The 14,821-nt window shown below is 42.4% G+C and overlaps 2 protein-coding genes across 2 annotated transcripts in view; both read right to left on the bottom strand.

Annotated features, from left to right (window-relative positions):
- Positions 1-2,036, bottom strand: part of LOC115849836 (olfactory receptor 9I1-like) — a 33,702-nt gene extending 31,666 nt beyond the window's left edge. The window contains 1 exon segment of the mRNA XM_070046213.1: positions 2,008-2,036. Within this exon segment, the coding sequence (XP_069902314.1) occupies positions 2,008-2,036 (29 nt within the window).
- Positions 2,037-2,190: 154 nt separating this feature from the next.
- LOC115849842 (olfactory receptor 9I1-like) lies at positions 2,191-2,957 on the bottom strand. The gene is given in 2 exon segments (XM_030851467.1): positions 2,191-2,582; positions 2,585-2,957. Coding segments are annotated over 2 exon segments (765 nt in total).
- Positions 2,958-14,821: the final 11,864 nt, after the last annotated feature.

The raw sequence follows: 14,821 nt of genomic DNA, 5'->3' as shown, positions 1-14,821 counted from the left end.
ATCATTTGTTCATGATCTCCTTACTATTTATTCACGGCCATGGAATTGTGGCAAGGCCCAGGGTTGACATCGGAAAGTGAGGGAAAGGGAAGGGAAGAGAAAAATATATATTGAGCAATTAATTGGTGCTAGATTTCTTAGTCATCACCTTTTTTAATTTCTACCATACACTCTTAAATTAGGAGTTGTCACATTTGTTTTAGATGAGGAAATTTAGGATCTGAGAAATTAAACCATTTACCCTAGGTTTCACAGTGAATTAGTGGTAGAATTGGGATTCAGATACAAGCCTGACATTCCTTGCCTATGCGGCTGCAAACTCTGAACAAAGGGACTTTGAGCAAAGGCCCAAAGGGACTATGAGAAAGTGTTTTCTGAATTGCAAGGTGGGATCGTCTACCTAACCATGTCTTCGCTATTTGCCGCTTCCGTGAGGCTCAAATGAGACCATGCATGTGCCGTAAAAATGTGTTCAAAAGCAATTATTGAGAACTCATCTGGTCCGAACTCTGGACTTGGAGACGAGTTCAGCAACGAAGAAAACAGACTCTGCCCTGAAGGGTTTTGCAGTCTCGTGCAGGAGTTTCAGTTACTTTCCCCTTACCACATCTTTGGCCAGAGAAGATAATACGTGGTTCAGCGTTTTCCTTATACCTGCCTTATACCTACCTTTGCTCTCTGACTTTGCCATTCCTGGAAATAGGATGCTTGATAGGAGAAAACTGTTCATGAGGCAGGCTATGTGAGTGGAGAGGAGAGGCAATGCACCATATCCTTCAGCAACTAAGGAATTAGTCCTTGAGGAAACATCCCCAAAGGCTTAATTCACCTTGAAGATATCAGAGTAACAACAAAGCAGGAATAACAAAACCTGATTAAGTGATTAAGTGGGAAGGCAATTTGCAAATTTGGAATTTGCAAATTTCATTGTTCTGGCTTGAGTTCTCCAAGCGGGCGACTGGAATGTCTAGAATGGTGAAGATGAAGGATCATTTTTTTTTTTTTTGCAGTACGCGGGCCTCTCACTGCTGTGGCCTCTCCCGTTGCGGAGCACAGGCTCCGCACGCGCAGGCTCAGCGGCCGTGACTCACGGGCCCAGCCGCTCCGCGGCATGTGGGATCCTCCCTGACCCGGGCACGATCCCGTGTCCCCTGCATCGGCAGGCGGACTCTCAACCACTGAGCCTCCAGGGAAGCCCGAAGGCTCATTTCTTAAACACTCCCTTCCCTTGGCCATTTAGAGACTCAGTTTTGTCTTACACAACACTCCTCCCTTACTGAGATGATCAGTCACTCATGCACTTAAAAAAAAAAAAAAAAAAAAGACTAGTTTTATCCACAGGGATCTCCTGATATAATCCTTGTCCCGGAAAAAAAGGCAGTACTGATGGGAGCAAAACTGAGAGAGAAAGGATGGGAAACCCAAGCATGCAAAGAGTATTGGGCTGGATTGAGATTAACTGAAGACCTCTGGGGACTCTGAGATTCTGTAAATTATGATGTCAGTGAGCAGTATGAGACTTCTGGGTTCTTAGGAATGGACTGGAGGTGGGAGAGGGAGAAGAAAGTACATTTGAATTGCTGGAAATAAATGTTATCACATTTGCAGTTAAAAGTTTTTTAAAAAATCTTTTATTGAAGTACAGTTGATTTACATAGTGTTAATTTCTGCTGTACAGCAAAGTGACTCACTTATACATCAATATACATTCTTTTTTCATGTTCTTTTCCATTATGGTTTATCACAGGATATTAAATATAGTTCCCTGTGCTACACAGTAGGACCTTGTTGTTTATCCATCCTATATATAATAGTTTGCATCTACCAACCCCAAACACCCACTCCATCCTTCCCCCACGCTTCCTCACCCTTGGCCACCACAAGTCTGCTCTCTATGTCTGTGAGTCTGTTTCTGTTTCATAGATAAGTTCATGTGTGTCATATTTTACATTCCACATATAAGTGATATCATATGGCATTTGTCTTTCTCTTTCTGACTTACCTCACTTTGTATGATAATCTCTAGTTCCAACCATGTTGCTGTAGATTTGCAGTTTTTCTTGTGTGCCTGTGGTACCTCTCTACCTTCTTTTTGTTTGTGGGTACCGGTTGCATATACTGCTGGTGCCTATTAGGATATATTAATATGGGAAAAAAATGGACCAAGATGAGAGGTCCTTACACCCAGATCTACACACTCTGTGACACTTGGAATCTACCAGTGACCTTTCTGAAGGCCGCTTTCACATTCTTATTTCTCAGGCTGTATATCACAGGGCTCAGCATGGGGATGACCACACTGTAGAAGACAGACACTACCTTGTCTTCCTCGAGGGATTTGCCTGAACCGCTCTGCAGATACATGAAGATGAGGGTCCCAAAGAAAACGGCCACAGCAGTGAGGTGGGAGGAGCATGTGGAGAAAGCCTTAACCCTGCCACCTGAAGAGTTCACCCTCAAAACCGTCTTGATGCTAAGCAGATAGGAAATCAGGATGACCAAGGCATTGGCCAAAATCACAAAGTTGCCAAAGAAGATAACGACAGTCTCAGTGTTTGTTGTGTCACTGCAGGCAAGCTTCAGAAGAAGAAGTTGATCTGATTGTTATCACAGAAGGAGAGGGTGAAAGCACACATGGTACGCAGGATGGACCTTGCTACCCCATAGACATAGGCTCCCAGCACTAGACTCCGGCAGATCCTGGGATGCATGACCACAGTGTAGAGCAGTGGGTTGCCAATAGCCACATAGCGATCATAGGCCATCACAGCCAGCAGGAAACACTCTGTGCCTGCACAAATGGGGAAGAAAAAGAACTGGGAAGCACACTGGCCATAGGAGATGACTGTCTTGCCTGTGGCGAGTGTGGCCAGGATCTGAGGGCTGATGGCCGAGGTGTAGCAGAAGTCTAGCAGGGAGAGGTGACTCAGAAGGAAGTTGGGTGTGGAGTTGGACATCCTCTTGGATCAGAATCATCATCCCTATATTCCCCAGAAGGGTGACTAGATAGAGACTCAGAAATACCAGGAAGAGGGGAATCTCCAGCTTAAGGGAGCCTGTAAAGCCCATAAGGATGAACTCAGTTACTATGGTGAAATTATTCTTGGCCACGGATTCCACATAGACTGTAGATCTGAGGCTGAGAATGAAATGAAAAAAAAAAAATCCCAGAATTGAAAGACTGATGTTTTCTCTCTGGTAGAAGTTAGGTTTATATTTCTGGGCAAATGTACAGAGATTGTTTTTGAGAAATCTTACACCTGGCTGATTCTTCTCCGGCATCCTGCATATTTTGGAAGCTGAGCCATGAGCTGGTGTTTCTAATTCAAATTAACTCTGGTTTATATTTGGAAATTCCTGTGAAGATAAGAGACACATAGACTCCGAGATTTGGAAATAATCTAGGCAGCATCTGCTCTAATCCCCACTGGATCTTGGAGTCTCCGCTGCTGCACACCCTCCACGTGTTTGTACGGTTGCCTTGTGAGCTTCTATCTGTGGACAGTTCTACCTGTTAATTCTCTTTTTGTATCTGGATTCTTTCTCTTTATATTCTATGCATTGACTTTAGTTTCGCCTCTTCCAGACACAGCTGTTCTAATTCCTTTTTCTCAGGAAAGCATTTCAGAAGTTGGAAGATGACAAATCTGCTCTTTATGTGAACTATTCCCTCATATTAACCATTGATACATGTTTTTCTTATTATCTAATTCAGCGTGTGGTCAAAAATTGCTTAGTCAGTTGGTATTAAAAGATGTTTAAGGGTACCAACTAGCAACTAGTAGATAAATAAGTTCTGGAGATCTAGGACACAGCATAGTGATTATAGTTGAAATATTGTGTTGTAAACTTCAAAGTTGCTAAGAGACTAGATTGTTCTCACCACAAAGAAGACATGATAGTTATGGGACATGATAGAGGTGTTAGCTTATGCTATGGTGGCAATCATATTGCAATATATGTGTATCCAACCAACACATTGTACAACTTAAACTTACACACAAACTTTACCACTTTAATCTTTCCTCTAGCTCTCATCAGTGGTCACTAGTGGGAGGGAGACACTGACATATCATGTAAAACATAGCCTCCTTGAGCTGTTCCCTCCACCCCACTCCAGCAGCCTGGCCTGGGGATGAGTTATGTTCTTTGGAAGGTCCTTTTGGTATGGTCAAGATCCATGGCTACCATCTCTAGGACAAACACTAACTAGCTGAATAACCTTCAGAAGTTCACTTTCCCTCCTTGGGCTTTACTTTCTGTCCTGAAAAATGGTAGGGCTAGATTATATGATCATTAAAGTTCTTTTGCTCTCGCAGTCCACGATTTGTATGTCTAGGTGTATGGGCTAAGTGAGGCTCTTGAAAGAATTTTCCTAACATCTGTACTATGTAATGTGTATACTCTAGCTACTAATTACTGAGTATGTTAAATATGCAGGCACTATTTCAAGTGGTTGATAGATACTTAAACATATCATGGAATCTTGAATCCAAAGATTCAAGGAAATCTTGACTATTTCCCAGTTCCTTGAATCAGGAACTGGGGCATATTAACCATATTCCCCAGTTCCCGATAAACCATCATTATTGAACAGGGCCAGGTCTTTCTTCATACTATTTTCCCTCCTATCCCTCCATCCTCAATCCTTCCCCAACCCCTCATAGGGATCTACTTTAGTATATGTGAAATATATATCATCCCCTGTTTATTCCTTTTATATTTATTTAGAAATATGTGTATCTTTATTTTTTTAATATTTATTTTACTTAGTTACTTGGTTGTGCCGGGTCTTAGTTGTGGCAGGTGGGTTCCTTGGTTGCGGCTCGCTGGCTCCTTAGTTGTGGCATGCGAACTCTTTAGTTGTGGCATGCATGTGAGATCTAGTTCCCTGAGCAGGGATTGAACCTGGGCCCCCTGCATTGGGAGCTCAGAGTCTTCACCACTGCTCCATCAGGGAAGTCCCAGAAATATGTGTATCTTTAAAAAAATGTAGTGATTTTAGTGTGTTTTAAATTTTATATGCATGATCTTTTTTTGTGTCTTTTCCCACATGTAGCACATCTTTGTGATTTATCCATGTTATGTAGGTAAATCTAGTTTGTTATTTCTGATTTTATTATGGTTTTCTTGTGTGCTTACAGCCCACTTACTCACCCTTTCCACTAAAAACCTTGGAGCTTTGCGTATATTATCTTGTTTAATCCTGGAAATAGTCCTTCAAGGGCTGTTATCTTATTTTTCACTAATGAGGAATTTGAACTTCTGGGAGATTAATTTGTCTAAGGTCACCCCGTTTAATAAGTGGAAGATGTGTGTTCCGAACAATATTGGTTTGATGGCAAATTCTCTGCTCTTTTGCTATGAATTTGTTTTGCCGCCTTCCTACATTTAACTACATATTTATGATTTATGGAATCAAAGAAATCTACCTGCAGTTCTTTAGATAATCAGATCCTTCCTACTTTCAAGTCATGAGTAAACTTGGTTAATTTCAATATCTTTCTCAACCTCTAATTCTGAAATTGTCATAGTCCATTTTCGATCCATCTCATGGTGAGATCCCAGGGTTCCCTCTGATTTAGGGACAAGATTGTTCGATGCACATGACCAGAGATTAGGTGGCAGATCATCTGGGTACAAATGCAGTCACACAGGGTTTGTGCCACAGGCAATACCCAACTCATACATTAGCCCTAATCCTTCCCGCAGCCCTTTAAGTTGGGTATAGCCATGACTATTTGATGGAAGAGTAAAAGGAGGCTCAGAGATGTTAAGGAGGTTGCCCAACTTGCCACACACCTAGGAAGAAAGAAAATCAACATTTCAATCTGGGACTTTCTTTCTTTCTTTTTTTTTTTTTCCTCCTGCGGTACGCGGGCCTCTCACTGTTGTGGCCTCTCCCGTTGCGGAGCACAGGCTCCGGACGCGCAGGCTCAGCGGCCATGGCTCACGGGCCCAGCCGCTCCGCGGCATGTGGGATCTTCCCGGACCAGGGCACGAACCTGTGTCCCCTGCATCGGCAGGCGGACTCTCAACCACTGCGCACCAGGGAAGCCCCAGTCTGGGACTTTCTAACTCCAAATGTGGTGCTCTTTCTGCCCCATTGTGCTCTCTTCATAGGGGAGCAGAATTACCTTTTCTTCAGACCCAAGTCTCAACTTTTAAATGGTAGCACCTCTAAGAGTATTAGGCAAATACTCAACTTCTAGGGGAGAAAAGGGTTAAGTTCGGTTTTGGAGTTTCTTGGTGGTCCACGTCTTTTCTTCTCTTTCCTTGTTTTTGGGTTAAGACAGACTTAGTTGGCCCATATCCCTCCTTTGGTACGTTCTTGGGAAAATTGCTTACCCAATTAGAATCTCAACTTTCTCAATAATAAAATGGGAACATAATTGGGGCTTCCCTGGTGGCGCAGTGGTTGAGAGTCCACCTGCTGATGCAGGGGACGTGGGTTCGTGCCCCGGTCAGGGAAGATCCCACATGCTGCGGAGCGGCTGGGGCCGTGAGCCATGGCCGCTGGGCCTGCGTGTCCAGAGCCTGTGCTCCGCAACGGGAGAGGCCACAATGGTGAAAGGCCCTCGTACCGCAAAAAAAAAAAAAAGGAACATAATAATAATTTTTGAAAACTTAGAATGGGTTTTTACCTAATGTGATAGAGTTTGCTTATTTTCCAGAAAAGCAATTTCCAGAATATTTCCCAGAAGGAAACTTTTCAAGACCAGGCTGTTGACACCCAGTTTTTTTTTTTTAATTTTTTTGCCGTACGCGGGCCTCTCAACCACTGCGCCACCAGGGAAGCCAGACACCCAGTTTTGAAGATGTTATTTAAGGGGCTTGGGGGTACCAGCAGCTTAGATTGGGTCCAGAGTAGAGGACAGCTATAGATTCCCTGAACCCAACAGCTCATAAGTGGGAAAACAAAGGTTTGTGGCCAGTTGACATTTTAAAAAGTCTTTGGGACACTTATGAGTTGACCTTATGACTTGTAATATGCTTTGATTATAATATGTAATGTAGAAGAATATGCAGTCTCTGGAGGGGATAGGGAAAGAGAGACAGTCTTAGCCTGGAGCAACACTTCAGAGAAGAGATGTGCTTACTTTAACTTGGAATCTTCTCCCAAACTCTTCCTTCTCTTTCTTCCAAGGGTTGAGTCCCTTGGGGACAATGAAGGAGATTAACAAAGTTAACCCTCCTCACCTTATGGGATTGGTATCTCAAAACATTTATTGTCAACATTTAGCGAGTTCTTGCCCTGAGTCGGGTAGTGTGCTAAGCACTGTAAAGGCTTTCTTTCATTTAAAGCTGACAATAACATTATGAGAGAGGAATATTTTTCTTTATTTTATGGTTGAGGAAACTGAAACTTAGAAATATTAAGTATTTGGCTTGAGGTTTCAGGCTAGAAAGAAAAGATGTTTAGATGTCAACCCTGGCCTCCCTGATCCCAGTGTTGGGGTGCTGAACCACCGTGCTGTGTGTCCTTCCTAATACTGGTAGCCGTTCATTGAGCATCTACTATGTGTCAGCCAGGATGTTAAATATCCTACACACATTATCTCGTATAATCCTCACAATGACCCTGTGATAGAGGTATTATTTTGTCCTGGAAGGCACTAAGACTCTGAATAGTCCAGTAACTTGTTCAAGGTCACATGACTAGTCACTGAAAAGCCCAGATTCTAACTGAGGTCGCAAAGCCAAAGCTCCAGTACGTATGATTAATCCCACCTACGGCATAATTATAGGAAGTAGAGTAATTTACAGTGAATTCTCTGGTCTAAGCTATGCAGTACAGTACCCCACCCCTGCCTCATAAAACCATTCATATTTTCTAAAATTTACCTAGTGACACACACATAAGCCTGAATAGACTGCAGCTGTAGTTTTCCAAAAAAAAAAGACCCAGACTGACTTGTGTATTTCATATAAGAGCTGAAATCTCAGACTGGACATGGTCCCAACAGGGGAGAAGTTTTGATGACAATGGTCAGAATCTCTGTCCAGTTGCCTCTTCCCCAGTTTGTGTGGACCTTACTTCAGAGCTGGTACCCTATCAATGTTGTCAAGGTAACAATTACATCCTACTTACCTGGTGGAATAATCTAATCGGGTTCATCTTAGGTTTGGACTCAAACTAATTGAAGGTCATTTAAGCATTTTGTAGAAAGCAGCTCAGATTACTCAAGTCGATGTATGTAGCTGACAGATCTTAGGTTTCTTCTTGTTAAGCGAACCAGCGGGGTTTTAAAACTACTTCTGGGGATGGTTTTGTGGGAGGGACACAGTAAGCACAAAGGTTGTCCCTGAATCACGAATCAGCAACCTGGGACAGCCCCCAGGGCTCCCTGGAAAAGGCAGCCTTGTCAGCGAGAACAGACTACGGAAGGGGCCCATTATCTGTCTCCGCGCATCAGAGAGGATAAAAACAAATCTTGTGGGATTTCATGGCGACTCCTGAGTCTTGTTAGCTCCAAAGCTCATTTGCAGTTTCTATAAGGAATGAATTTTGTTCCTCTTTGCCACTGGCCCTCAATGTCCTGCTGTCCCAGTTAGGGGTGGTGTCAGGACTGGAACTCAGCTCTGAGGATTCCTGGCGAACTTTTCTACACTGCGTCCATCCTTAAACCTGAGGTCAACTCTCAGCTCAGGGGCTGAAACCTAGCTGCATTGTCTGCTCAGAATTTCATTAGGAGGGCTGTTTACTGATTCAGGAGGGAATGAGGCTAGGGCGGTCTAAACATGCTTCATTTGAATCTCTATCATGAGTCTACCACTTTCCTTAAAGATCTATTTCCAGAGTTTCTATGGGCAGCCTTCTCTGGTTATTCCAGCTCTCATCTCTTCCCTGGTTCTCTGAAACCCACACTCCCTTTGTTAGACCCACACAATTGGGCACTTAATTCTGCTTGTCTTACATTGTTTATGACTGTTCCTTGGTGGTTAGTCTCATCTCTCCAGCTAGATGACAGGTTTCTGGAGACCCCATCTTACTTCTTTCTAATAACTTGTGTCCTGCCCCAGTAGAATCACTCCTCTGCCCTGTAGGCTTTCATCCACTCATTAACGTAGGATCAGAGCTCTTCCAGCGGGAGAGTTTTGGAGACGCCATGTGCCCCATCACTCCAAAGTAACATGGCTGGAATAAAATCCTTTGATAATTAGCAAGCATTCAGCCCAGCCAGGGTGACTTTTGCAATTGCAGATGCCAGATGATGCAAGAAAATATTACGAAGAAGGGAAGCAGCCACAGAGCAGGACCTCTGGCAGCACAGTGAATTCTATTTTCCAGTGCACTTCAGATAATATTTATGATCTTTTCCTGTAATTAAATACTTATTGAAATAACTGTGCGGTAAGAGTGTGTGCACTGTATTGGGAATGTTTTCTGGAGTGGTATAGAGGGTAGAGTGACAGTTGGGACAAAGTAGAGAAAAAAGAGGGAAATAAACCAGTCATGATAATATTCCATTAAACATCCCCTGGGGAATTTGTGAAATGAGTGATTGTAGAGTAATTATTACTCTTTTCCCTTTGTGACATATTGGGAGGATCTGGAGAGCTTTGATGTATTACACAATTATTATTGTTGTTGTTGTTGTTAATATTAAGCCTAGAACTTTTGTTTGGAATTTTGGGAAGAGATGTGTCTTAAGTTGGGTTCCTTAAAGACCTGAGACAAAGATTTTGGAGCCAGTGTTTCACTGAGGGAGTGATTATAGAAGAAACCTGTAAGGGAGTGAAAGAAACAGAAAATAGCTGAGCAAAGAGGTAGTTTCAGTTGGAGTGTAGCTTTGGCCTGACCCTTAGGGGACCTCTGGAGAATGAGTTATACTGTGGGCTCAGTTCTGCCTCTAGGCAAGGGATTTGGCCTTTTGCAGGCCGTATCGATTATCTACTGACTGAGGGCTGCTCCCAAGAGGTGGGGATGGGACCCCCCTAGGCATTTCTGGGGCAAGTGGATCTCCTGGCTGAGGGCAATACCCCATAGAAGGCAGTAGTTATCAGTCATTAGCAGCCAACACTCATAGCAAAACAGTATGGTACCGGCATAAAAATAGTCACAGAGGCCAGTGGAAGAGAATAGAGGATAAGGATTTTGTAGATCCCACATATAAGTGATATCATACAGTATGTGTCTTTCTCTGACTTATTTAACTTAGCATAATGCCCTTAAGGTCCATCCAAGTTGTTGCAAATGGCAGAATTTTCTTCCTTCCTTCTCATGGCTGAATAATATTCCATTATATACATATCACATGTTCTTGCCTCCTTATAATCCATATTCTTCACAGAATCTGGAGAACTTGTTTAAACATGACATCAGGTTCTATAACTTCCCTTTTAAAAACCCTTCATTGGCTTCCCATTGCACTTAGGAAAAAAGTTTTATTTCTTATTCTAGCTTATGAGACCGTGTGTGATCTGCCCCATACATACCTCCATTCTTCATCTCCTATTGCCTTGCTTTTTCCTTGTTTTTTTAGTGGGGAAAAGTCAGCCTTGCCTGGACAGATCAGGATAAGGAAAGATAGAGAATGCTGAGGATGGATGGAACTGGAGGGGCAAAAAGATAGTAACAGCACAGGGATCAGAATTGTCTGGGATTAGTCTGTCTTCAGACCTTTTATTCTTTTTCCTGACATGTCCAAAGAGCATAGGAGTGGGATGGGTGGGTGTTTTCTGCATACTCGAATTAACCTTAAATAAAATTATAAAGGTTATCCAAGGATATTCTTTGGTATCTGAGCAGCCCACAAAACTTTTCATTTTTGATGTCCAGTGGTGTGAGTGCCATGTACAAGAAGGAGCATGTGGGATCTAGCTGCTCCAGAAGTGGAAGTCTTGGGAAAAACCCCCACAGGGGATGACCCTGGGTGCCCAGGGATTTTCTTCCAGCTCACTTCCCGCCTGGAGGGCGTACTCAAATTGCACTTGATGGGAGAGGTGGGCTTTGGCAGGGGTCAAAGTTTAATGGCTACCGCTTGCATGGTATCATCTTGCAAGGCCAGAGGGTCTGTCCGCTTGGCAGCCAGGACACCTCCAGCCTCCCCCAGCCTTAGCTGACAATAGGAGCCCTTCTGCTGCCTTTCTAACTGTTCCTTGAGAGCCCAGCTTATTCCTGCCTCAGGGCCTTTGCACTTGTGGTTCCTGCTGTCTGGAATGTTTTTCACATAAGAAGATGCTCTTGTGTCTTTTTTTCATGCAGATCTCAGTGTAAACGCCACATCAGAGAGGCCTTTTCTGACTTCCAGGAGACCCCTTTCTCTGTCACCACACCAGACGTTTACTATCACATCACCCTACTCTATTTCTTTATAACACTATTTTCTCTGTCTCTACCTATTAGAATGTAAACTCCAGGAGGGCAGATATTTCATCTGTTTGGTTCATTATCATATCTTTAGTGCCCAGTTCCCGGCATATAATAGGAACACAATAAATATTTCTTAAAGAAATGAAAGGAGATATCCTTAATGTTTCTATAGTTCACTCAGAAAAGTCAAACACCTCATTAGAAAAACAAGGCAAAGAATATGAATGCTAAATTTACAAAAAAGAAATAAAGTGGCTAAATAACACAGGAAAAATGTTTAACATCAGAAGCATGTATGAAGACCCTTAAAAATGAGAATGCCCTTCCCCCCACAGTTCTGCTTCTAAAAATTTATCCCAAGGAAATAATCATTACTATCTATAGAAATGTATGATCATGCTACTGTTATTTCATAATAAAAAATGGAAAATATCAAATGGACCCAAATTATTTAGGTGTAATAGGATATTTTGGATGTGAGGAGCTGGGGTTCAAATGTAAGCATCTCCCAGTGCACACACTTGCTCTTCGTTCTTGGATGTTGTGTGGGTGGAGTTGACAAGGACCACTGATCTACACAGGATGCTGAGGAATTTCCCCTGAGATAAGGCATTCAAACTTAGATCTCCACAGAGGCTCAGGGATATAAAATATCTCAGTTGGCCTGGGTTGGGGTGAACCTGTGAGGAACCCACCGTAATGGAGTGAAGGTCACGTCTTCCCGGCAGGCAGGGCCACATCATTTGTGGTGGGTGTTACTGTCAGATGGACAAAGTAGCAGATGAAGAGCTCGTTTCCATCCACTGTGCTGGTGGATGGTGGCAGAGGCGGGGAGTGATTTGAGAGCTTAGCACTTTGGGGCAGAAGCCCGTGTACTCTGGGGCTGCCTCATTAACCCTGGAGCAGGCTAGAAGGGCAAAATGGGGACTCAACGCTAGGGCAACTCTATGGAATGGGCAGGGGTTCTAGGAAACATTGAGATGAGGTGGAGTACGAATGTAAATGTGACCTCATGTGACCACCGAGGTGGAGAATGCTCAGGATAAAATGCTAAGTGGACAACAGTGTTTGCAATATGCATTTTCTCCATCACATGTGAGGATAAGGAATCCCATATATCTTTTTTTAAAAGTATGCACAGAAAATTTTATTTATATTGAAAGTCCAGACTAATGAATTCACAATTATTAGAGTTCAGCAAGTGTTCAAGGTAAAAGGACCTACATAAATAGCTATCTCGACAAATATCATATGATATCACTTATACATGGAATCTAAAAAAGTGACACAAATGAATTTATTTACAAAACAGAAATGGACTCACAGACATAGAAAACAAACTTATGGTTACCAAAGGGGAAAGGAGTGGGGAGGGGTAAATTGGGAATTCAGGATTAACAGATACACACTACTCTGTATAAAATAGATAAACAACAAGGACCTACTGTATAGCACAGGTAACTATATACAATATCTTGTAAAAACCTATAATGAAGAAGAATCTGAAAAAAAAGGTACATATATGTATAACTACATTATTTTGTTGTATACCTGAATCATTGTAAATCAACTATACTTCAATAAAAAATAATTTAAAAAGTTAAAAAAACAGATAGCCTTTCTCTACATGAGCAGTGATCAATAAAACAATGAAAGGGAAAACTAAAGGTCTAATGAAGGGACTGAGTGAATGGAAGGGAGGTCTCATATCTCATAGATTGGTATAGGCTTAGAGTTATAAGGGTGTGTCCTGTGTGTAACAATGAGAAATACCACAAATCCTTATGAATGTTTTCAAAATTGTGTAAATCTCTTTCAATTACCTTTCTATCAAGATTAGAAGGATATTAAATCTCAGAAATATATATATATATATATATATAAAATTAAAAAAATATATATTTTCCCTATAGGGTCTTTCCTTTACCAAAGAGTTTTGAGGATTCTTATATTCCAGAAAACTGGGGGATGGCTTTTGCATTCGGGTTATCATGACTACCCTTGTGATTGTTCAAGTGCAGGTGGTATAACAGATGAGGGCAATCTCACCAACTTTGTGACGAGTTTGGGAGTTAGTTTTTCTTTTCTTGTGGTCACCTAGACTTTTAGGGTGTATAGTGTTTGATGGCCCCAACACCACGAGCTGTCCCGCAAGAGGTCTCACCGTTTTCCAGGGCTTTCCAGTGGACTATAGTTTCCTCCCACTTGAGTAACTTACAATAGCTACATTTCTCTTGTTAACTCACCCCAGTGGAACAGTATAAAAATAGTGTATGAACTTCAATCCTGATTTTTAAAAATGTACATAAATGTCTATAGGAAGGATATTAATAGTACCAGACCCTGTTCTGTGTGTTTCATACCTATCTTCTTTAACCTCCATGTCCATCTCAGGAGGTGGGTTTAGAGAAGTGATGTAACTTACTTAAATTCCGAAGGTGGAGAAGGAGGTTCGAACCCACACAGTCTACTGCCAGAGTCTATGTGCCAGATAACCACGGTCTAGTGCGTTTCCCTCCAGCTGTTAACAGCACTTATTGGAGTGGTGTGATTATAGTGGTTTAAATGTCTTCATTTATGGTTTTTGGACACTGTCCAAATTTTCTACCCTAAATAGCGGTATTTATAACCAGCTAACTGACATCAAGAAGTACAGGATAGTGGTTAAGAGCAAGGTGTCTGGAGATGTCATGCCCGGCTTCCCTGGTTCCAAACTCAGCTTTTCCCCTTACTACCTGTGTGACCATGGGTGGTTATTTCACCTCTCTGAGCCTCAGTTTCCTCACTGGTAGAATAGAATAATAATAGTATCTACCTCATAGGATTGTTGTGAGGGGTCAATGGGTTAAACTTGGATAAAAGTAATATGGTATGCTAGGTACTCCCTAAGTACTTTATATGCAGATTATTAATATTAGTTGAGTAAATGAGTAAGCAGGCTGCTGAGACTTCACATAATCACTAATTTCACTTGTGCCCCATAAATGCTATTGTTCAGGAGGGATCTCCTTGGGTGGTTGACAACTTTTCAGAGAGAAGAACATAGAAATATCTACTCCCATCCCCCAAATGAGATTACATTATGGTTGGAGCTGCCAGACAGGACAAAGTTTGAGTGGGAAGAAACCGAGAAAGCTAACTTTGCAGGGGCCCTTTTCTGAAGGTTTCTCTCTTCTGGGACTCAGAGAAGACTAATTAGAAGCTTAGGGCCTGATTAGAGCACCCCAATCAGTGGCTAATCCCCCTGCCCCGGTTTTCTAATTGCCTTCACGGAGCACCCAGAATAGGACAGAGACCCAGGCACCTATGAATGGGTGCTTCTGTGGAGGTTGGAGCTTATGAGCTGCAGGTGCTGAAGATGTTTATTCCTCTTATGCCCAAAAGCACCATTTGGACATCACATGTGCTCCCATCCAGCCTAGTCATCCAGGGAGGGACCTCTTGGCTCTGCTGAAGGTAAGTGTGGCCAAGTTAGATCAGACAGAAAATGAACCACAGTCCAGA

The sequence above is a fragment of the Globicephala melas genome, chromosome 8 (genome assembly GCF_963455315.2).
Source record: "Globicephala melas chromosome 8, mGloMel1.2, whole genome shotgun sequence".
NCBI lineage: Eukaryota > Metazoa > Chordata > Mammalia > Artiodactyla > Delphinidae > Globicephala > Globicephala melas.
The sequence above is the reverse complement of the archived record's forward strand: the minus strand, read 5'-3'. Positions and strand labels throughout refer to the sequence as shown.